Source organism: Fundulus heteroclitus, unplaced genomic scaffold (assembly GCF_011125445.2).
Source record: "Fundulus heteroclitus isolate FHET01 unplaced genomic scaffold, MU-UCD_Fhet_4.1 scaffold_54, whole genome shotgun sequence".
Taxonomy (NCBI): Eukaryota; Metazoa; Chordata; class Actinopteri; order Cyprinodontiformes; family Fundulidae; genus Fundulus; species Fundulus heteroclitus.
In genome coordinates this window covers 2,582,446-2,607,450 of record NW_023396967.1, presented here as the reverse complement: position 1 = coordinate 2,607,450, position 25,005 = coordinate 2,582,446, and the positions used below count along the sequence as shown (strand labels likewise).

Genomic DNA, 25,005 nt, shown 5'->3' with positions numbered 1-25,005 from the left:
CTGAATATGTTTAGGAAAAAAATGTCAAAACATTGTAAAGGGGAAACTTTCTTTTTTTTTTAACCATAATATGAGGCACTTTTCTCATTGTTAGTTTGAAAGTGCAGAAATGAAGTCTGCTCTTGGCACATTGTGTAAACCCACCAGCAGCAAACATTTCGGCACAGTTTCATTGTTGACAGCGGCAGGGCCACCATCTTGTTTTACAGGCAAGTTTTACAGCACGCTTCGATTTCAGGTCAACTTCTAGACGAAATGCTTGAAATAAAAGCAAGTTTTTAAAATAATTTCTCAATTTTTTTTGTGAAACAAAATGATAGAGATGAGAGAGAAAAACCGATGAATCGGATTTGGTATGATAGCATCTGAGATCTTATTTTTAAGCCTATCTCCCTGCCCTTCTATGGCCCACTGAGCAGCAGTCAAATCCTTTTTCTCCTCTCTGGTGTCCAGCCGGTTGTGACCCACGTCCTGGAAACCCAGTGAGGTGGTGATTAAAACTATCTCCAACCCACATCCTTAACAACTCCAACAGGCTTCGCTATGAAGCAAAACCTGCTGAAGAGTTGCTGCTTGTCAAGACTTTGATGCAACTGGGTTCCCTTATATAGGACATTTTTTGACTAATCTGTATAATCTGATTGAATTTGACTTTGGAAAGTGCCTTGAGATGACATGTTTCATGAATTGGCGATATATAAATAAAATTGAATTAAATTGATTAGCTCTCTCAAGGCTTCAGCCATCCTTGTGGCTTGTGTACCTTTTTCTTTCTACCACAATCTTGCCTCCCTCTCACCTTTCCAGCTACGGCCAGTTGTGGCCTACGCTCCCTGTGGAGGATGCCTATGAATGTCTCGGCAGGCCAGAACATTTCTGTATTAAAAATAATTTATTGCTCATGAGTTGTTTATAAGAAACTGAATTTTGGGTTTTCTTTACATATAAGCTCTAAATCCTAAAAATGGGCAGAAATATAGAAGCTGGGTTGTGATTAATCTGAGTTTTATTATGCAGCAATTACTGAAATAAAAACTCAACATTTTAATTTTACTGAGATGCACCTGAAATATATTTACCTGCCAGTGGGACTAGACACGGTTCAGCTGTCCAAAAGAAAGGAAACATCACAAACAATTGTTACACATGGAATTTATTTGTGCTGAGAAGGAGTCTCTTCTAGTTAATAAAGTGATGGCTGCGAGGTTTATTTCAACACAGATGTCGCATTTACCTCAAAAGCTGAAATCAACTGCTCACATTCGTGTATGGATTTTCACTACGTCACAAAAAAAAAAAAAAAAATTTAGTGCCACATGTTTTTCTGACGACCTGCAGATGTCACAGTTTAGCAGCTGAACACCGTAAGGAAATGGGAAAACCGGACAGGAAGCGCGACGACAACTTAACATAGCAGCCCTGGGTCATAATACTGCTGGCATCCATTAGTGTTAGCGAACATCTCACGAGAAGTGTCTTAAATTTACTTTGATACTTCAGCACTTTGTACTCTTAATCAACAGCAGGCCACAGTGTTCCTTGCGGAATAGTGTGTGAAAAAACATCCGAATTGAACGTGTTCAGATGAACTCTGGCTTGAAGGTCTGAAGGCGACAAAGAGACGAGTCCAGCCGTGAGGTGGGCATCAAAAACAACACCTCCGCCTGTACGCTCGCACATGAACGTTTCTTTTCTTGTTACCTTTGGGTGGAATAACATACAGATTTTTTTCGTTTTTAAGACAAAGTGCATTAAAAGCAGTTTTATCAAGCAGAAATTCATTTGATCACGACTTTTAGCTAAAGGTTTTATACAAAGAGTATGAATTTACATCATTTAACCGCAGATTTTAATACCCAAATATTTCTGTCACTCATCTCAAACTAAGAGGTTTTAACGCTATATTTATTAGCGTGATGAGTGCACCCCTAACAATGAGTTCATGATGTGAAATGCACCTTTAACTCTTAACAGAAACCTAAAGGGTTATATGTGTCGCCTTGACAATCACTTAATTTGGTTGAAATGACTCTAATTTTAGGATCTGTCTGTAGTTGCAGAACTCCCGCCTGTTGTTCTTGGTCCTGTCAGAACAACAGCGTTCAGTTATGTGCAGACATTTAGTTGGAAAATGCACAAACGCAGTAATGCATATATCCACAGAACGGAATAAAAAAAAACAAAAAACATTTGGACTTTGTTCAGAAGTTCAACTGCAGAACCACATCATACCATCCAACGGGTCAAAGTAACACTGCTGTCTTCCACTGTTCATCTTCGTTTAGTCAGAATTATACAAGCGTGTCTCTAAGTTGATTTTTTACTCTCAGAGCTTTGAATTCATGCATGGGGTGGATCTCAGCCCGATGCAACCTTATACAAGGATAAATGATCTAGAAAGATGTTAAATGAAATCTAAGAACACGTTTAATTCGATAAGACGTCATCCAAACTGAAGTAAGCTGGGTTGATGGTTCCTAAAGCGAGCCGACCTGGGATAACTTGGTGAGTGACGGGTGACGGGGGGGGCAGGGTGCGTTAGTGCCTCTTGTTCTTCTGCTCCTGCAGAGTCTGCTGTAGCTCTTTGAGGTTCTCCGTCAACAGCTCCACCTCGTCGAGCCGCCCGCTGAGCTTGGCGTCGAAGATGTAGGCCCTGATGTTGTCGATCTGCTGGAGCAGCAGTTCTTCCTCTATCATGTCCACGTCAGGCAGGCCCTCGTCATCGCCGTCCTCGTCGAAGGGGTTGGTCGAGGCCCCCGGCGACGTCCCGGCAGCGGCGTCCAGGAAGGGGTTCCGTGGGTCGGCGTCCTCCTCCTGGAAGGGGTTGCCTCGCTCCGCCTCGGCCCGTTTGTCCTCCTCGGGGTCTGCGTCTTCGTCGAAAGGGTTGTACTCCTTCTTCCCGTTGGAAACTTCCCTCTTGATGTCCTCAAAGAAGGGGTTGGATGGATCCTCCTCGATGGGAGTGGAGTCCTCCTCTTCGAAGGGGTTAAGGGAGGCGCTGCTCTGTCCTTCGCCACCAGGGGGGGTTATGTGCCCTCCTAAGCTTCTTAGTCTGGGAGGAGAATCCTCCTGCGAGGTGACGGAGGAGAGCGCCCTGACGGCCGATGGACTGGCCTCAGTCTTCAGAGTCGGGACGTCTGCTGCCGCCGCCTCCTCCTCCTCCACCTGGTGATCTCCTGCCGGGCTGATGTCCAGAGACGGCTCCCAGGTGAGCGAAGGCTGGGTGGAGGCGAAAGCGGAGCCCCACTGCTCCCTCCCTTCCCTCTCCCGGGCCTCCAGGCGCTGCAGCTCCCCCTGCTGTAAGCTCTCCTCCTGAGCCAGCTTCTGGGAGAGCGCCATGGCGACGGTGGTCTGCTGCTGGTCGTATTCGTCCTGCAGCTGACGCAGGTTCTCCTCCAGCATGGCCACCTCGTCGGTCCGCCGCGCCTCGCGGGCCTGACGGAGGAACGACTGGATGTTTTCAATCTGCTGCAGGAGGGGGTCCTCCAGCTCCCTGCGAGTGTGGCCGGCGTCTGCGGAGGGCAGCCAGCCACCGGCTTTAGTCATGCGGGGGGCTCTGGGGGCCTGCGGCAGCTCCCCGTTAGCCGATGGACGGTTTCTCTCATACTCCTGCCTCCTCTTCAGAGTCTCCTGAGCCGCCTGCGGTCCAGGGGAGATTTCAACCGGAGATATTTAGCAACTTGCTACCAGCGGTAGGAAACCCATCAGTGTGGCCTGAGAATCTCACCTGTCTCTCTTGTTGGAGTCTCCTCTCTTGTTCCTGTTTCCGCTTCTCTTTGAGCTCTTCGTATTTGTCTTTAGTGGGTAAAGACATCAGCCCCAACAGCCTCTCCTGAAAAAGCAAAAACCACAAAAAGAGATGTGAAACAAAATATTTAGCCATCAAAAGCTCTCCTAAAATTAAGGTGGTCTCCTCTTCTCCGTTAAGGCAGAAGGAGCCACCATTTAAACATCTAAGAACCTTTTAATCAATATTCTAAGTAGGGCTGGACGACAGTCATATTGATAAAATAAAAATCATATTGATCGATATCGATGATTATCAACAAATTCAAAACATACACTTTAAGTGCAGCTCTGACCATTTTATGCTTTTCCATAGCGACTTATTTTTAGATACAGACACACAAACACTGAATTCAAACTCGACGCTTTATTCAACCACAGTTTTACCAAAACTGCAAGTTTTTAGAAAAGAAAAAGTGCTCTCTGAACTCTTTGAAGGGGGCGGAGCTTGGTGATGGAGCGGTCCTGGATATGCGTTTGTGATTGGTTGGGAGGATGTAATGATGTAGTATTAACCTACATGGCTAGAATATGGCTAGAAAGGAAGGAAACATGTTATTCTTTTTAACTTTTTATGGACCCTTGTTTTCTATCATTGATATACGTCTATCGGTTAATATATATTGTTATTGGATTATTGTCCAGCCCTTATTCTAAGCTGATTATTTTTTGTCCAACTGTTGGTTTTCAGTCTTTTTTTACTTTTTTTTTATACTTTTTTTATTGAGCATCAGTGATACATTATATAATATCAATTACAACAGACATGATACTCATATTTATATTTTAACCCCCCATCCCAAGAACATTTGACACCAATCCAGCAGGAGTAGATAATTGAAGGTAATACAAAAATAAACAAGAGCAGTAAAATAAATAAATAAATATATAAAAGAATAAATAAATAAATTGAAGATAAAAAAAAATAAAAAAGGCTGTGCACCTCACAAAACATTGTACACATTGGTTTAATCAAAATCACAGATTCAAACGCAGGATGACTGCCAGAGGATCATTAAGTGGGCACAGTTTTAAGTTTACCTAAATGTATCAATATCGGACTCCAGACAGAGAAAAATTTGTCCTTGGATCCCCTTAGAGTATATTTTATTTTCTCTAATTGTATGAAGTCTGTCAGGTCACTAAACCACAAAGACACCTTGGGTGGATTTCTGGATTTCCAATGCAATAAAATTCTTCTACATGCAAGCAGCATTATAAAAGCAATTATGTTTCTATGGCCTTCCCTTAGTGTTATATCTCTTCTACCTATGCTTTTTTTTTTACTTTTGATCAGAATTTTGACTATTTCTTTAGGCGTGAAGGTTCAGTGTACCAGTTGGCTGAAATGAATCGTCTCCATTCATAAACACCTCGGTCTCACCTGGACAAACAGTGTGGCCGTGTAGCGTATCATCTTCTGCAGCTGGAGCGCCTTCGGGCGTGGCGGCGGCTCATCTTTGATCCCCAGTGTTAAGATCTTCTTACTGAGAAGAAAATAATCCAGTTTAATCTCTCGGTTGCCTCGGCTGTAAAATGCTCCCGCGTGAATCATTCGTACCTTAGAGCATCGATCAGTTCGTAGTATTTCTGCACTTCCAGCCTCAGTCCACCGGCGGTGTCCAGATTGTACGTGGTTTCTCCGGCGCTAGGAAATCAGGGAGTAAATATCATAAATATCATCGTCATCCCAGAATAAAAAACAACCCAAAATCTTTTTTTTTTTTAATGTGGCTTACTTGAGGGATTCAGCCATTCGAATATACTCTGGAGCCTTTTCCTCCACCTTCTCCATGCACATCCTCAGCCTCTGACAGTGAGACAAGGTCTGTGAGTCTGGAAACCTCGACGTAAAACGCTGACTGACAAGAAGGAGGCAACGTCAGTGTTGTCACGCCTACCTCATAGAGTTTGACTACATCCGGAACGTGGTCCTTCTCCTCCAACTTCTGCTGCCTCTTCAGCAGCGTGTCCATGCAGTGGTGGCAGCAGCGGATCTTCTCGTCATCCTTTTCCTCCAATATGGAGGCTACGCTGCTCAGGCTGGTGATGCTGCCCCTCCTGGAGCCCATCCCGCCGCCGCCGCCGCCGCCCCCTGCTGGTGGAGACTGGGACTGACCGGGGCTTCCAGGCACACACAGGGCCTCTCGAGTCCCATTAATGAGCTTCTCTGTTTAAATACGTAAAGAAAATAAGAAGGGAGAAAAAAAAGGGACACAGGAGAAACAGCAGTTCTGATTTCCAAGGTGTTGCTACGTACGGGCCAAAGGTAGAGGGACGAACTCCATGCACCTCCTGCACATGATGGAGCCGCAGAGGCGGCAGTGGTGGCGTCTGTTTCGCATGTTGAACTTGTTTCCACAATCAGGACAGAAGGGGACATCCGAGTCACTCACCCAAGACACTACGGACTTCTCGATGGCTGCACAAGAGGAGCAACATTCCTCAATTACTACATTTACTTATCTGAGTTCACATGGACAGACAGCAGAGAGCTTTTTGGAACAAAAAAAAAAAAGAAAAGAAAAGAAAACAACCCTAACCTCTTATTTTAGCAGCATCTGAGTTGACTCGGTCAAACGCCGTCAACTGAAACAGAATTTCGTGCGGTTAAAGGTTGTGTAATTAAATTAAAAAGAGAAGAAGGGAAAATCGTTTGCAGACCTTTTCCAGTCTAATGATGAGCTTGTTGACTTCAATGACATAATGATCGATGCGGGCTGCCCGGTGTTTCTTAAACAGGTCCAAGTGACTTTTAGTTGCTCCTGTGGGTTAAAACCAACATTGTTGTTTCTTTACGTTTGACTTTTACTTACTTTTCCAGATTAAATGCTACCAAAATAAGCTTTTTTTCCCCCCATCTTACCAAGTTCCTGAGGCTCCCACATATATGGGTCGACTCCACCGTAGTAGAAAGACTCATAACTGCCGCCGGTGTCTGGCCGGTCGTCTCCATCCCTCTTCAACAGTTTGTCTTTGGCTTTCTTCGCCTTCTGAACCAAACCTGAACACAACAGAAAAAAAATAATAATAATAATCACAGGTGAATGGGGGGATAAAAGTTACCGTTTTTTTTCTCCCTCATCACTGCAGAGTCATCATATTCTTAGATGCATTATATTCTAGCATTTGTAACGCAGCGTTGTATGAAAAAAGCAAATTCAAAGTTCAGGAGAAAAAGACAAAACGTGAGTATTTTGGCCCCAAAAGCCATGATGTGCGACACAAACAGGGCAACTCTGTAAAGATAAAAATAGGTATAGATGAAATCTATAATGACCAGATAGATTAATGACGTCAGATTCCCAAGGTGGATTAATACAGGAACATTACTGACTTATTATGAATGAAATCCTGTAAATTGTTCCTTGTTTTCACATTTCCGTCTGTACAACATTGCATTAAAATTCTAGACTGAAGATTAACACTTTAGAAAAGCACTTAAAATTGATCTTTTCTGCAGGTGAAATGAAACCAGGCGTTAAACGATTCCTTCTTATGAAAAAAAAAAAAATTCAAACTTAAGCTTTGTTTTCTGAAAATCACTATTGTTCACAGGACCTTTAAGTGCAATTCAACACAATTAATTCATGTAGCGGCAAAATAAAATGTCCTAATGCAATTTTAAAAGGCAAGTTGGTCCAAATCCTTCATAGTTATATAGAATCCAAATACATGGTTTAATTAGCGGGATCTTCTGCTTTGTGCATCTCTACACTATACATACTTTTGATCTGTCCCCGGACATGCCGATCATCCCCTGAGTGCTCCTCTTCATAGTGGCCTTGGAGTTGGTAGAAAGACTGAAGGTCCTTCAGGCACAGAGGGCACAGGAAGCCCTCCTTCACTTCACCCGTGCCCTCAAAAGGTGGCGCATAGCTGGACGCCATGACGACAGAAACAGGCTGTGGCGTTTAGGAGGAGGTGCGCGGTGCCATGATGCTGCCTGGGCCAACATGTCACAGGGCGTGTACTCTACCTTCAGCTGGCTCCATAACACCTGAGGCGGGAAAACAAATCGGCTGAGAAAAAAAAAACAGAAACCGAGGTGCCGCACAGGAACACATGAAAAATACTCGCATAATCGGCGTGAACGGCCTAAAAAAAATAAATTCAGTCGGAATTTTTACTTTCCTGCAAAAAATAAATACATTTAAAAAAAATGACGCAAAAGTGTTTTATTGCCACTGAGGACCTTTTTAAACACTTTCCGTGGTTTGAACCGATGGCTCTCTTGCTGGAGCCATGTTTCCCATCAGTCAGTAAGCTGCAGCTGCTCTCTCTGCAGGGTCATTTGCATCGTTACACCTGTGCATGAACCATTAGGTGCATCGATCGTTTTCCCACCACAAGAAAGAGTAATTCCATATTTTATTCCTCCACAAATCTGAAAAAAAGGTTGTGCAATTCCTGAGCACTTTATTTATACAAAGCCTGAGTGTCCAGCATTTACATTTAGCTACAAGATTAAACCACTGACTGAACTTCTTCTTTAAGCAGGTAAAGGCCATGTCTTTTTTTCCCATGGCGCTGTATGTGCGACTGCGGTCAAGAGAGCAGACGCTTGAAAATGGACGGTCAAGGCAGTCGACCTAAGCGCGCTCATAAAGATTAGCTTCGCGCATACACGGTGCATTACGGTAACAGAGCAGTAGGAGTGGCAGGTGAAAAAGAGAAAAGGACAAGCAAAACCCTCATAAAATGTACATCTATGACAAAACGATTACTTTCACACACAAATACTATAAACAGAATAAATATTTCGATATAATACAGTATATTTTTTAAAAAAAAGAATTGAATAAACAAGTCAAAGTACCACATATCTCCTTATCTCTTCATAAGACTTTTGTATCCTTTTTAGCTATTTATTTCACCAAAATCCTAAGAGGTGACAACAACCTCTCTTGTGTCCAAATGCAGCAAGTAGAGACCAAAATACTGTTCTTATATTGCTAGACCAAAGAGAGTTATTATTTATTATTGTTAACAAGTAATTAGTCAAAATAATTTGCAAACTGGATGACCATCATTTAATACAACAAATTAACAAAACCATTATTGACGGTTTAGATATGCAATGATTTACACATTCATTTCCTACAAAAGATATGACTAATTTTATGTATTTAAAATTATCATTTTTTGTAGAGCAGGTAAAAAAAAATTATCTTTTTGGTTTAAAACAATTGTTAATTTTTTGTCCCTCGAGTTCCTTTGATTTGAGAATTTTGACCCATTTACCGAAAAGTGTGGACACCCCTGCGTTAACGGGTCCCCTATTCTATAACTAAATAACATTTTTCATAAAGTTACTATAGATTTTTGGAGCCATACCAGGCCAATCTTCTTCATGATGCCTATATGAGACAGACCATCGTCTCATTTTCAGGGATTTATTTCTCCACCATCATATGAGGCGACAACAAACTCTCTTCATATGATGTTAAAAGGTCCCCTAGACAAGAAATTCCCAAAGTGCCTGGGGGTCACGAGACGATTTTATGCTGCTGGACTAAAAAGATTTAGTATTTCCTTATTTGCAAAACTGACACCAAAGTATAACTTTAGAAGATGCTCAACATTCCTCATTTTAACGCAAGGGGAAGGCTGCGCTTTTCTGTAAAAGCTCTTATATATAAAAAAAAAACGACATAGTAATTTCACAACTTTATTCTCAAAATAGGATTTTATTCTAATAACATCCCTCCCCCAAAAAAATTAAAAAGAAAATACCAACTGGTAAAATTGGGTTACCATAACCATATTTCATAATTTAACTATAGATTTACTGTGGAATACTAAATCAAAGTTCCTCATAATGCATACATGAAATAGGCTATTGTCCCATTTTCAGGAATTTATCTCTCCAAAATCCTAAGAAGTGACAAACTCTCCTCATATTATGTTAAAAGGTTATTTGTACAAGGATAAATATTTCATAATTTTGCCATAGATTTTCAGCGAAATACCAAGTCTAAATCCCTTATAATGCTTATGTTGGTCTATCAAAAAGCCTATAATCAAAACCCATTTCCAGTTGTACGGGCAAGCTACAATATATTTTGTGCAATTAATCAACAGTAACCTCATTCCTACACACTGAGGTTTTTTATTCACCGTTTCTAATGCATAATAATTTACAAGATTTCTTTCAAGACAAAATAAACACAAATAGCGGTTAGCTTGTTGGGAAATACCTCCATGTATTGTCCTTGCCATCTGTAGGATAGTTATTTCAGTTATGAAATGCAGTTTTATTTCACTATAAGAAATCATCTCTTATTCTTGAAAATCTTCCTTGGACAACACAGCAATACATTTTTTTCTTCTTCCCATAAACTTTACGGCAATGACTCCACAGCTACTTCCTTCCTGCTGAACTGGGCGGCTGAGAACGCCACCTGTCAGTTTCACATCCACCCAGTCCGTCGGACCAGTGATGCAATTCACATTTTGGAAACTCTCTACAAACTACTATGGCTGGAAATGACGTACGTTTCGAATATAGGCTATAGATAAACATCAGCCTTTTAAGGTCCTTTGACTTGATTCCTCTCCGAAAATCAATAGAAAAGATGAAGAAAGAAGCATAAAAGGAACAAATATTAATAAATACATATTCCTCTTATAGTTTAAGTGACCATTTCACATAATTAGAAGAGAGTTTGTTGTCACCTCTTAGGATTTTGGAGAAATACATTTCTAAAATGAGACAAATGAGGATCCTGGATAAGCATTAGGAAACAAAACAAAAAAAAGGAGAAAAAAAAAGCATACAGTAAAATTCTGAAATATTTATTCTAGTTATAATATAAGTGAACCTTTAACATAAAATAAAGAGAGTTTGTTGTCACCTCTTAGGATTTTGGAGAAATAAATTACTGAAAATGAGACGCACACCCTTTATTTGCATTATAAGGAACATTGCTTTGTTTTTTATCCCCTGAAAAAAGTCTACAGTAAAATTATGAAATATGTATTCTAGTTATAATATAAGTGACCCTTTAACATAAAATAAAGAGAGTTTGTTGTCATCTCTTAGGATTTTGGAGAAATAAATTCCTGAAAATGAGACGCACATCCTTTTTTGCATTATAAGGAACATTGATTGTTTTTTTTTTTACCCCCTGAAAAAAAAGTCTACAGTACATTTTTGAAATATTTTTATCAGGTCATAGTATTTTTGTGTAAAAGTAATATTTTTTTGTCACAGATGTACATTTTCTGCGGGTTATGCTTCTCCTTATCTCTTCATTTCTGTCTTTTTCGCCTGCAAGGCCACCCTTAATTGCTCTGTTTACCGTAATGCACCGTGTACGGGCGAAGCTAATCTTTACCACAGAGCTACCGTCGGCTGGCTGAACCGACTATTCCCAAGCGTCAGCTCACCTGACCGCCACACAGGCTGACTTTTTGTATCCACGTATTAAACAGTCGTAGCAGAAACAAATGTCCGGATTTCCAACAGACTGCAACGTTGGAGACGGCGCATGCATCGCGCTCCAAAATGTCACATAATGAGTTCGTCCGATGACTTTCCTTATTAAATTAAAAACAAGCGACTCTACGAAGAAAGTTCAAAAGGTCTAACTCACAACCCTGTTTGCTTCAAAACAAACAATTGGTCTTTTTTCGCAGTCGGACGTTGCGTCAAACTTTAATGACCATTATAAGAAAAAAAAAAAAGACAGCAGTGTAAGGTTAGCATAACAGGGCTAATCTCTCTATCCGTCCCTTTGCTTTTGTTTCTGCTACAGCGCAGCTAAAAGCGCGACAGCAAATGACTCCCACCGACACATAAACACGTACTGACCCGTTAGTCGCCGGGCAAGATCGTTTACGAGCGGAAACGTATCCAGGAATCACCGCGCTGTCGCCAGCTTGGGTATTTCTTCACAGCTCGACTCCCTACAGCAGCGGCGGCGGCAGCCCCACCTGATCATGTGATTAGCCTTCCGTCGGTAAGGGAAGAGGAGAGGGACAAACGACACGGAACGCGTGGACCGATTTCAGATGTGCTCTTGGATTTGTGGTATCTCCTCTATAAAATTCTTGATCTTTTTGGGTGTGGAGTAAATGAAAGTACTCAAGGGCCACAATTATGTTTTTTTTTCTATTAGAATAAACTGCCAACATTTAACTTTTCAAATTAATTCCTTCTTTTTGCATCATTATCTTTGCACTACAATACAAACATGGTTGAACATTCTTCTGCACGTTTTTTTTTAAACTGGTTTTCTCCTGCACTCATACATTCCTATCACTGCTGCTATCTATATTGTAATGTTATTGTATTTCAGTTGCGATCTCATTACATTGTCGTAAGCTGGTGCTTGATGAGATCTGATTTAAAGTGTGGATCTGTTTGAATGGACTCGGGCACCCTGTATTGTTTTATTTAGTCATAAAAAAAAAACACAGTTTTTTTCACAATGATGGGACACTAAACCTTACAGTGGGAAGAGGTTATCGTGTTACCCTGTGATGCAAAAGGTCGCTCTGTGATGTCTGCAGAAACTTCCCGAAAAGGCTTTTCTACAATAATTGGCTGCAGTGGGAATCCTTCCCCTTGGCCAGGTGAGTAACACTTCGGACATAGCAAGCATTCAGTACGCCTGGTTATGGACACATACGTCTCGCTTGCTGTACTGTGCGCTCAGCACTCAAAAGGACAGCTGAACGGATTTTCATGAGATCCAAAGCTGTGGGAGTGAGAGCAGCTGGTGAAACATTTGTCAGTAACTAAGGACTTGATTTAGTTTTCCTCCACATGAAACTGTTAACTTAGGACATTCATGGCAGTTTTCTTAAAATGGGGGAAGAATGTTTGAGGTGTCCAGGAGAGGACTTTTGTGCACCTTCTTTTAGCCACAAGAGGACTTTACTGGGGCATTCATCCTCCTCATGTTGGTTTTCCTACAACAGTGTGTGGCTGGTCTCAGGAGAAACTGTTAACCATGGGCATGCTCTGTTGGTGCAGGGGAAGTGCCCATGACTCATTTATGGATGCCTCAGTCTTTGATGTGGCTGACTTAGGATTGATTCTGGCCTGTAATCTTTTCCCGCATGTCTTCCCCTCTCTCAAGCCCCCTTTCCTGTCAGCCTACTCTGTGTAACGAGCCACTAATACTACAAAAAAACAAACAAACAGAAAAACAATCTAACAAAATAATAAAAAAGAAACTGCTAACAATATCTCTTGTTTCTTGTCTTGAAGGTCTCTTGTCTCTTGGAAATAAAAGTAGCTAAATAAGCTATATGTTCACTAACATACACACTGCTTTAGTCATAGAACACTGTAAAAATACAGGTGTATCTTAATTCAGAGGGTATGGGGTAAATATATATTCATATTTCTGTAACTGACTGTGAATATATCTCTACATACTTTTACCACCCTATAAATTCTTCTTGTCTTCTTTTGTCACTTCAAAAAAAAATGTGTACGCCTCTCCTTTCATTTCATAATTTTACTGAATAATTTTGGAAGTGTATCAAATCAAAAGCTGCAAAATGCTGTGACTGGCTGTAACAACTTCAATGACTAAAGCTTTGAATGCAATAAATGACATTTCTTGCCAATTATTTTAATATATCAGAATTGTGATTGAAATTTATGAGCTAGACTGACATCTATGTGTTCTTCATTATGTTGCTCAGTCATTTTTGTGTTCTGCAGGATGAATGCAAATATCTGCTTGAATTGATGAGATTAAGATATTTCATGAAGAAAAAACGTTGAAAGATTTCTTGTACCTGATAACGGGGGACATGCTTTTAATCACCGTAGAACATATGTTGTTTATATGGCATTGTTACATTCAACGATGAAAACAAATTCATATAATTTATTTACTTAACATAGCTTTGAGATCTGTACAAAATTCCCAACCACTGCAAAACACACTTAATAAGAAAAACATTGAATATATTCTTAGTTTCTGCATACTGAAAATTCAGGTTAAACTTTTTACAAGGCGGGTAAATGTTCACTGAAAGCACCCATGCAGATGACATTTTTTAATAAATGATGACACCAAGGACAGGAAGACATGTTGACATCCAGATGAATTTTCCTGCACAGTTCAAGAGGAGACCAACACAAACAACAAATACACACACACGACTCATTCCACAAACACCATCAGGATTTAATCTGGACGCTGTGGGGATCCGGCAGGTCTGATTGCTGCAGTCTGAGTTCTGCTTTAGTTGTATGAGGTGTTTTGGGTCTCTACAGTCTTGATGAGAACTGGGCCTGACCTTCGCCGCTGAACAGGGGCTGTCAGAAAGAGGATAGTCATTTAGATGAGACTCGCACATAACAATTTACCGCTGCTGCTTTGAGGAACTTTTAATTTGTGGTTTTATGATTTATGATTTGTGGTTTTCTCAGAAAGACAAAAGGAGCGGGTAAATGACAAAGAAGAGTTCTGCGAATGTGTTTTGAGAGGTCAAAAAGGATGGAAAACTACAGCAACATGTGATGTCAGTGTCATGCTTTCATAATCACCTTTGGTGGGTGCTGGGCTCATATTTCTAGTGGGTACTGAACGGATATTGACAGCGTCCTTGTGTCCGATTCTGTTGGTGAAAACGCAGACAGATATGTCATGAGCATTGATGGGCATCCTAAAGGTATACCACATCATTTTCCAGGCAGAGGTTAAACACATTTTGACTTATCCTGTCCCAAATGACCTGATATCCAAATATTTGTGAATTCACTCTACATCAAACAGAACTGTGACCTGGATCTGGTTCAGATGAAGAGGACTTATATAAGATCCTTTTAAAAAGTTCCCCGACTACAACCAAATAGAAAGAATGACGCCTGATTATAAATCTGATCAGCATCAGAACCTCAAAATCTCCACAGCTGTGATAGTGTAATGTTTGCTATGCAATAGGCTGAAGAATACTTTAAAAGGCAAAAACGTACAACTTGGCATGAGAAGAACAGGACACGGGAAAGAAAAAAAACACAAAAAACGACTCAAATCATTTGGGCAGAGAGGGGCAATGCATAAAAAAAACAAAGAATGTCCCAAGAATGCAGAAGGATCTGATGAGTGACCAGGAGTTTGTCCCGAGGAGGACAGTTCAGGACGGCGACCTGGAGGTCGTCTTGGGAAGGTAAAACGATCTGGAGGGAGTCAGCGGCGGCAAAGGAGGTCTGGCTTTGCACAAACCTTGAAAGCCGGTGGCAGTGGAGATTAAGTCCCTGAAGCTGGGAAGGAAAGTGTCCTAGGAAATCTGGAGGCTGGCAATACAGGAAAGATTGCGACAGTGGAGGCACAAGTAAGTCTGAACGCTGGCCGGGAATCTGAGAGAATCCAAGGAGAACCTTGTCAGATGGTTGACCCGGGGCCCCATCGTAGAGTTAAAGAGACTGGAGCCCATGGAGGAGGTGTGGAGAAATGTGGTGGAACCTCTTTATCCCTTCCTCCCTTTGGAGGAATCCTGCTGGACAGCAGTGGGCCCCTAGAGGGAGCTCTGAGCACTGGAAACCAAGCTCTCTGATCTTTGCCACAAAGGGGCAGTGTTGTGCACGTTGATCTAATGCAACTACTTGAAGTAAAGAATCATCACCATTATCAAGGCCCTCAGGGTTCGATTTTTTAAAATGTATTGGTTTAGAAATAAATTCAGTGCTTTCTGACAAGAAAGTGACCTTTAATGACCAAGCCATGACCACACTATAAAAATATCCACAGTGGCACATTAAAACCAGGACACAGATATGAGTATAAATGGATATTTTTTTAGCAGCTCTCACCTTGCCTCCTCTCCTTCCATCAGTTTTCTATATGTGGAAATCTCGATGTCCAGGGCCAGCTTGACGTTCATGAGCTCCTGGTATTCCTTGACCTGTTTAGTCATGAAGTGTTTAGCTTCCATCAAAGCTTGCTCCAACGCCTTGATGCGTTCTCTGGCATCCAGCACGGCTTTTTCCCCACTTTCATCCATATTAACAATGCTGGTTTCGACGGTGGCGCGCTGCAAAAACAAAAAAAGAAGGTCTAACCTTTGTGTTTTTCAGACCCTTGTGCGAAACAGATCATGATAGAGTCATGAAATTTCCACCAAGATTCTTGAAGGTTTAAGCATGTTCACATATGTTTTCCCCGTTAGCTATTTTCACTAGCAGTCAACAATCACTAGCTCTTTAGTTTCCACCTTTATAATTCCTGAGGATGAAAAATGGAGAAAAATCCAAACAAAACCAAAAACAATAGAATGATGGAGTGTTGTTTTGTGTCTTTGACACAGTTTGGCTATGCAGTCTTTTGTTGCTTGTCATTGTCACCTTTGATTCAACACTGAGATCCATTCTCTCACTTACCTGAGCATTTGTAACATCGATTTCATGCTTCACGCGATTGATCATCCGTTTGAGCTCAGCTATTTCCGCCTTGGTGGAATGCAGCTCGTTGTCACACTGGTTTGCCTTATCCGTCATCAGCTCAACCTGGCAGCAGTGGCGTGCAGAAAGAAGAAAAGAGAGCAGTAATTATCACATCTCTCTGGGGTGGCACTGGTGGAAACAACCTGGACAGTGTTGTAAACTTTACCAAACCAGTTTTGAAGCTTTCTTTTTACCCTTAAAGATGCGAATGGCAATAAATATATACGGCAAATCGTAAAACTAATATTCACCTGACATTAAATAAGACATTTTGCCAAGATTGTTGTACAAGCAGCATGGAAGGAAATGTAAATGGGCTGAATTTACATAGTGCTTTTCTACTCATACTGACCATTTAAGGGACTTCTTAGATTTGTAGGGAACATGAGGGTTTAAGTGCCTTGCCCATGGGAACATCAACATTTAACAGTCGGAAGAGACTCAGGGGCAGGCCCAAAATTCGCTAGAGGGACTGTAATGACCTTCTGGCCCCGGGAATGCTTAGGGATCTCCCAGAATGATGTGAATGGTGTTCCTTGGAAGATGTATATCTGGGTTTTCTCTACTGGACCTGATATCAATGCGACCCGACCTCAGATTAGTGTAAGATAATATATGGATCAATGAAGTGGTAAAGGTGTTTAAAAAAACTGATCTGTGTTGTCAGATAAAAACTTTGCATCTCACAAAAAAAAAAAAAAAAAAAGTAAATTCAAACAATTTGGACGTTGTCGCATGCTCTTTTTGCTAGTTTTTACAGGATATTTATCAGCGGGACTACAGAAATATATGAAGGTTTCTCCACTGAGTTGATTCTCAGAGGACACGTTAGAATCTGGCCCAACAGTGATGCTATGCAACAGCTCAGTCAGATTTTTCTCTCCCATCCATGCCATCATGTTCACTGTGGGTGGTGACAGGATAATGTTTTCACCGCCAGCCTTAGTTGGCACACTTCAGGTTGTTGATTTAAATTGTGAACGTGGGAAAACAAGAAATAAAAAAAATAAAAAAATCTGCCTTCCTACTACCATCTGCCTTCGTATTATCATCTTTCCCATTTTTGAGAATAGTTAAAAGAAAGTCCATATTCAAAACGCTAGGGAAACACACAGTTCCACATTAAAACACCTCAAAGAATTTGATTAACTCAAAAAATAATCTATAAAAAGTGTCTCTTCTAAAGAGATTGTCAGGGGTGAAACATTTTAATGTGATGAAATATGAAATTATTTCAAGACTTTTCTCACATCTTTGCGAAAGAATCCTGGAAGAAATAAAGAAATATTTCTTTCTCACCTTTGTCCTGTACCATATTTCTGTTTCTTCGCGACTTCGGGCAGCGACTTCCTCATACTGAGCCTTGATATCAGCAATAATCTGATCCATGTTCAGGTTGCGGGAGTTGTCTATCTCCACCACTACAGAGGTATCCCCCATGCTCCCGTTCAGCTCTCTCAGCTCCTTTTATTTAAAAAAACAAACAAACAAAGAACAACACCAAAAACAAAAGAAAATAAGAGTAAAAATCTAAATCATTGGTAAAGCAGAACACATTCCCTATGAATTTCAGTTGTAGAAAAGTGGGGTTTACGCACAGCTTCATAAATAGCCTTGAGGAAAGTGGCCTCGTCTGCAAGAGCTGCCTTTGTGGTTTCTAATTGCACCTGGGCGGTGTAGGAAGTATCCACATCCTGGTGAGAAAAACAAAGCAAAAACAAACAAATAAAGCAACTTTTTAATCCATGCTCAACCTGATCTGGGAATTGTTTTTAAATGTGTGGTATTTTCCAAGGAGGTTATAATTTTTAGAGTCATAAAAATAAAAGAATGTCCCTAGGGAAGCAAGTAAAAAGCAAAGTTCCTGTATATTCATGTGCATGGTCTTTACCTTTTTGAGATTAACGAAGACTTGTTCTCCCTCAGCCCTTCTGTTGAGCTCCTCTTCATACCTGAACCAACCACAAATATCTTGTTACTCTTGTTGATCTCCTCTATCTTTACCAAGTCACTAAAATCCCTCAAACTAAAAAAAAAATATCTCACTTTGTTTTGAAATTGTCCAATTGATTGATCATGCCGGTCTTCTCCCTCTCAAGTTGTGCTTTGTCTCTGAGGGCAAGGTCCAGCTGTCTTTGCAGGTTATCGATGAAGCTTCTGTATATGGGCTCAATATTGGTGGAAGCGGTGGTCTGATTCTGCACAAGCTGCCACTTGGTTTCCAGCATTTTGTTCTCTTGCTCCAGCAGCTGAACCTGGAACAGAAGCACCAAGCAGATCCATCCAATCCAGAAAATCGTACTTTGATATTAAAATATCAGTTACAAGGCCAGTATTGTTAGTTTTCTCACAAATTTTGAACGACATCAACTAGTGATCTTTAGAGTATCTATTTTAATTACCCAATCCTCCTCCTCACTGAGTCACATGCCAAGCTGAGCTTGGATCCTGTTCCTGACCCGTTTGTTACAGTTTCATTCGTTTTAAACCTTTAGATTTATGATCTGACTGCAGATATGGACAGGTTTGGTGAGAATAAAGTAATGCCTTACTTGAGTGGCAAACAGTGAAGTATTTTTTTAAAGGGTGATATGCCTCAAAACACATATCTATCATTTCGACAAGAATGGTTTTCAAAAGGGTTTTGTGATGTCCAGTCCATTGACATTGGACATTATCATAAAATATGACCATACTAATTAATGGTGCTTAGTGTTTTAATTAAAATTTGAAAACTAAAAAAAGCGCTACTTATTTGTTTTAAAAGGTTTTTTTGAAATCTCTTTGCATAGCCAATACAGTCTGTATGCCGATAGGGGCTACATTTAGGCAAGAACCACTACTGAGGGGATGTTCTCCCCTCTTTCCCATTTTCAAGAGTAGCTAAGAGAATTGGCCCTCTGAGTCACATCATATTCATACCCTAAGAAAACAGTCATGAATGGCTGATTGATTGCGAGACTCTCTGGTCAACTTGAAATAAAATGTGTCTAAAGAAAAAAACTTCAGTGACAGAGAATTTCTAGAGGGCAAGACTGACCTTGTTCTGTAACCGAATAATCTACAAGCATGTTACTTTTTTATGTAAAAAAATCTTTCAGCTGGGCTACCCCCTCACCTTTTGGATGTATGATGCGAAGCGGTTATTCAGGCCCTTGATCTGCTCCTTCTCCTGGATGCGCAGAGCCTGGGAAGCAGGATCCATGTCTATCTTCAGAGGAGTAAGAAGGCTCCTGTTGAACGTAACAGGTCGAAGGGGAACCACTTTATTTGTGGCGCTGGCTTTGGGGACCTGGTTGGATCCCATTGACCTGCTGCTGAAGCCTTCCGTGGAGGAATAAGCTCTGGATCGTCTTTTCTGTTTGACCCTCACACTCATGATGCCGTTTGTCAGAGATCTTTCTGCTGGAAATTGTGGCAAGTTCAGGTGGTGCTGGAGCGCTCTTGTGCATGCTTCTCTGTTATCACAACTTTATAAGGCAAAGAGCTGGGCGCGGTATGATTGTACAGCTATGTGAATCCGGATTAACCAGTCGGACATCTGTCACTTGTTTTTTCTCCCACCTACTCTGGCAGCAAATATATTTCCTTCCAATTGTTTCTTTGGAACCTAATCTTGCTCAGCAGCTTTTTGGTCTGGTGTTCTTTATGCATTTGATCATTCTAGGTGTATCTTGGATGCAAGGTATGAGTGTGTTAAGATTTAGAGAGATAAGAAACTATGAGCAAAAAAATGTCTATGAATCTGTTGGACACAAAAAAAAATAGATTTTAAAATTGTTTAAAACATCAGGTGGTAAACTGCAAACTGTATAAAAAGTGACAGTGAGAACCTGTGTGACAGTATGATCAAATATCACAAATTTGAAATGATACAAACTGTTTAACATTTTAAATTTTTCAGAAAGGGAAATCAGACCGCAGGTAGCAGTTATGGATCAATGAGGAAAAAATAAATAAAGAGCCACATTATCTTTCGGACACACTTTCCATTCTTGATGGCATTTATTTTTGTTGTGCAAGGCAAAGTGAAGAATTAAAACATTCTAAGTATTTGGGCACTACCCTAGATAAAACCAACCAAGCCCTGTCAGGAATTTAAAGATCCTGTTTAATAATATGTTTGTGTTTCCATGAGAGTCTTCACCATTCATTTGTTGTTTTTTTTTTTTTTTTTTTGCTTTAGAAAGTATGTAACCATAATACAAAATCAAAAATAAATAAATAAAAAAATCCAGCAAGCATATTTATTCCCATTTATTCTGATACCCTTAAATAAAATCTGCTGTAACCAACCACTTCCAGAAGTCCCCTCGTTAGTAAATAGAATTAATTTGGGTGTAATTTAACCTTAGTATGAATGCAGATGCAATTAAAGGCTCCAGAGGTTTGTTAGACAACACTAGGGAACACGCAGCTTCATGAAGACCTAGGAACACAGTAGACAGGTCATGGAGACATTTAAAGCAGAGTTAGGTAGTAAAACATGATGATGTGCGGTCCTTTTTCTGAAAATGAGAAGAGTGTGGCTCAACTCAGAGTATGTACTCTGACAGATCCTCTTACACTGACAGACCAGGCAAGAAAAGAAAAGCAAATAAGCAGCTAAGAGGCCTGGAGGAGCAGCAGAAACTACAGCTTAGTGGGGAAATCTGTTGACAGGACAGCCACTAGAACGCTATGTTGATAGAAAGCTATGAAAAGTCCCATTTAAAGCCATGTAAAGGATACAGAAAACAACTGGAAGAAAGCACATCCTCAAAGATAAGGCTAAAATTAGGCACAATAGGTTGCCCTGAACACAAATATCCCAGCAGTGAATCAATCATTGCGACAGCATCATGCTGTGGGGATGTTTGTTTCCTGTAGTGACAAGCAAACTCGTTAAAGCTTGGTTTGAGTCACAGACACTCTCTGTCTGATCTAACTGAGCTCAAACTATTTTGCAAAGGAGAACCAACCAAAAATGTATGTTTCTTGATGTGCAAAGTTCATAGAGAGACACTCCAAAAAGACTTAGGAAGCTGTAACTCCTGTGAATGCAAATGGATGCACCACTTTCAATATTTTTATTTGTAAAAAATTTTAAAAATCATATTTCAAGTTTCTTCCAGCACCCTCGCGACCCCAACAGGGATAAAGCGTGTAGGAAAATTATGGATGTTTCTTCCACTTCACACTTAAGTTCTAAAAAATTACTATTTTGGTTTTAACTCGAGAAAGGTGGAAAAGTTAATTGTTATCTTATGTCTTTGTTTCTCAGCTCGTTTTGCTTCTTGCTCCTCTCCCACCGACTCTCAGGTGCTCGTTATCACTCCTTGCTTCACTCTTTCCAGTTCCATATTTTTAGTTTCGTTGTGTCACATCTCCTTTGTTAGTTTGTTCCTGTCATGGCAGTCAGGCAGCATTTTATGGTTTCTCAGTTTGGTATTGTGGTTTCATTTGTTTGTCTTGCAAAATAAAAGCATTTAGTTTCACTATGTGGCTTGTAAGGCCAGTATTTGGGTCTTTTCTGAACACGCGTTATAAACGGAAAAGGATCTGGCCTCTGAAAGATTTCTCGACACCGTCTTCATCCAGAATTTGATCCCGGCTCTCAGCAAGAAGAAGCTGTTCCCCCATCATGAAGGGCAGGTGATGTTTGAGATACTAAAGTTCTTGTCCACATGTGCTTCCTTTACGTGCTCAGATTTATATCAAGAATCAAGAGTCTTTATTATGCTCATCAAGTCTTTATTGTCATTAAGTAACTGTAAGGAAATTTGGTGAGACACCTACTCAGAATTCACACATAACACACAGGCACAAGTCATGATATAATGGTCAAGCTGAATGCCCCAACAACACCCCATGACAAGCCAAGAGGTGCGCGAATAGTCCTTAGCATCTGATAAGATTTAAATATAAAAAGAGACAGCAGTCATATTATAGGATGATGTGAAATACTGTGCAATTGTATAAATGTTAAAATGTGTGCAAATAGTCATTAGCAAAAATTCAGATGTTCAAGTTAAAGAATTGTGAAATTTGCATGGATCGTCAAACAAACACTAGAAGCTAAAAGTGTAATAAAAATAGACATTAGTGTGACGTGGCAGCTTTGATTTGCACTACCTCCGCTGCCTGCACTTTCCCAGCCAGTCTGATTGAACACCTACTCTCAGTCATCTCCTCTTGTGTATATTTAATCAGTCGGTTCCCTTCCTTCCATGCCAGTTTGTCTTTGTTTCTACCAGCAAGCATTCCAGACTTTTTTCCCCCAAGTTTTCTAGCCTCTAGTGACTTTTTGACCTATTTTGTGGTTCAACTCTGCCTCAGCCCAGTGTTTTTGGACACCTGTGCCCTCTTGACTGATTCCCTGTGAACTGACCTTTGGACTGTCATTAAATCACTGAATTCTTGGAAAATGTCTAAGCTCTCATTGGAGTCCTTTCTGTACAGTTTTTTTTTCGTCACAATTAGCATGTGAGAGACAGTGTAAATCTCAATCAGAACAAGAACCTGTGGAACCAGTAGTATGTTTGTAAACATGCAAACAGACTATGAACTGGGCTGCTGGCGTTATGGATCATAAAATGTAGGAAGAACAAACAGAAGGCAAATTTAGCTGAGAATGACACATTTTAAGATGCAGTTCTCTTCTTTTTCTCTCCATTTTTCTAAGATATTGGTGTGTGTGTGTGTGTGTGTGTGTGTGTGTGTGTGTGTGTGTGTGTGTGTGTGTATTTATATAAATATGTGTGTGTGTAGCTGGGTTTTTATATTTTGTGGAAATTTCTTGTCGTTTGTCTTATTTTTTCCAATGTTTAGGATCAAATGAATAACATGTCACAAAACCAAAGAGGTTTTGGACAAAGGACAAAGTCGAATACTGCACTATGAATCAAATTCAAAACAGTTAGGTCTCCTTTGAGTTTGACAGTTTCGTAAAACTTCAGATTCCAGATATAGATGAGGGGCGTGACTCTTGCGGCTTTAAAGTTTAACTATTAACTCAGCCTATTCTGGTTTAGCAGGATGGGAGGTTTTTAATTTAGTTTGAGCATTTTTTTCTGAAAAAACAAACACCTTGCCAAAGTAACTGAGCTAAACCAGACTGAACATTTTCACATTACATACAACAAGAAACTTCAATACATTTTATTGGAATTTTATGATACAGATCAACACAATACTGTATGTATTTGTAAAGTGGATACATACACACACATATACATATATATATATATATATATATTTTTTTGTTTTACAAATAATAATAAATTTGTTAAAGGACATTTCTGAACAAACAGCATCATGAAAACCAGGGAACAGAGCAGACAGGTAAGGGATAAAGCAATGCCGTTTAAACTTTAAACATCTCAAATGGGACTGTTGAATACATTATCTGAAAATAGAGGCTTATTATGCACCTGTATGCCTAACAAGACATACAGTAGCTGTACACCTAATCTGACAGGTTTGGCAAGGAGAGCGTTGATTATTTGCACTCTCCAAATGTGAAGTGGATGTGGAAGAGGGGAAAACAGAAAGGCATTTTTGCCAGGGGAAATTAATAGCAAACATGTGGAAAAAGGTGCTCTGGTCAACTGAGACACAAATTCTATTTCTTCACCTACATGTGTAGAAGAACAATACATATCAGCCTAACTACCCCATCCCCATGTGACATATGGTAGTGGAGCCATCATGCTGTGGGGATGCCTTTCTTCAGTAGGCACAATAGGGAAGCTGGTCAAAACCAACGGAAAAAAAACTGAAAGGGCCAAATAGAGGACAGTCCTGAAATTAACCATGTTGGAGGCGGAAGACTTGAGACTAGGACTGACTTTTACCCTGTAACAGGACAATCACTTTAAACATACAGTCAGATTTTGCACTTTAAATCCCATTAAAATGTCTGTATGTGCCATTAAAAATATTGCAACGCTAAAAGGTTTAACCATTTTACAGGGCATGGTACTTCCAACAAAGGGAGTAAAACATTTTAATGGCATGTTTTAAAGAATGAAAAAAACCATTGCACCATAAAAAAAAATATGCAAAGCATCACTGCAATTTACACAAGAACGCAGGGAGTAAATGATCAGTTGTGTGCAGCAGTCATTAAGTGCGTTTAGGTGTTGTGGAACGTGACAGCTACACAAAAGCTGTTGAAGTGAAAAATTGCATTTATGTTGTGATTATTGAGGAGCTGGAACAATTGCTTCTTCAAGATCCTTGCTGATCTTTTGCACTTTTAAACAGGGTTGACTGCAATGGGATATTTTGTTGCCTCCTAAAGTCTTGTGACTGTGTTTATGCGATCTTCATTTTATATGCTTATGGTTTCTCTCCATTTTGCAGCTTAAAGGTCATCTTTCCGAACCGGTTCTGCAGCTGGAAGAGATAGATAAAGAGAACTACACTCTCACAGCACCTTGCCATGAAACTAGTTCTCAAAGTTTGTCTCGTAAATATGTTGCACTTCTCCTGTTCTTGGGTATCAAAAAACATGTACTAACCCTGAAGGTCAGAACTTACCCTCTGTCAGAGTTTATACTCTGATGTGGATGCTCTGGGTCACAGTCTTTGCTCTCATCTTGTTCAAGATACTTTAATAAACCTCACTGAGTGATTTTCGCTATAACAGTGCTTGGATGATCTTGTTTTTCCACCACAAACTTGGCATTGTCGAGGAGGATTCCTCAACTGGACCCAAGAATGTCAGCAAACTAGTGTTTGGCTTCAACCTCTTACCTCATGTAGTCGCTAAAGAAGGATGGGCTGCTTCTCGGCTAAATAAACTCAAAGTGACTCCTCTGGTA

The 25,005-nt window shown here is 40.3% G+C and overlaps 2 protein-coding genes across 2 annotated transcripts; both read right to left on the bottom strand.

Annotated features, from left to right (window-relative positions):
- Positions 1-1,136: 1,136 nt before the first annotated feature.
- Positions 1,137-11,743, bottom strand: LOC105926118 (rabenosyn-5). Its single transcript, XM_012862326.3, has 12 exons — positions 11,603-11,743; positions 7,514-7,786; positions 6,653-6,790; positions 6,451-6,551; positions 6,330-6,375; positions 6,047-6,208; positions 5,688-5,956; positions 5,526-5,596; positions 5,348-5,434; positions 5,171-5,273; positions 3,728-3,832; positions 1,137-3,639 (listed from the first exon to the last, which is right to left on the bottom strand). Exons 2-12 carry the CDS (start codon positions 7,674-7,676, stop codon positions 2,539-2,541), a joined length of 2,346 nt encoding a protein of 781 aa, XP_012717780.2. The 5' UTR covers positions 7,677-7,786; positions 11,603-11,743; the 3' UTR covers positions 1,137-2,538.
- Positions 11,744-13,622: 1,879 nt separating this feature from the next.
- LOC105926129 (intermediate filament protein ON3) lies at positions 13,623-19,657 on the bottom strand. Its single transcript, XM_012862343.3, has 9 exons — positions 19,317-19,657; positions 18,245-18,453; positions 18,090-18,150; positions 17,797-17,892; positions 17,498-17,662; positions 16,136-16,261; positions 15,569-15,789; positions 14,303-14,373; positions 13,623-14,071 (listed from the first exon to the last, which is right to left on the bottom strand). The coding sequence occupies exons 1-9, from the start codon at positions 19,575-19,577 to the stop codon at positions 13,998-14,000; spliced, it is 1,284 nt and encodes a 427-aa protein (XP_012717797.2). The 5' UTR covers positions 19,578-19,657; the 3' UTR covers positions 13,623-13,997.
- Positions 19,658-25,005: the final 5,348 nt, after the last annotated feature.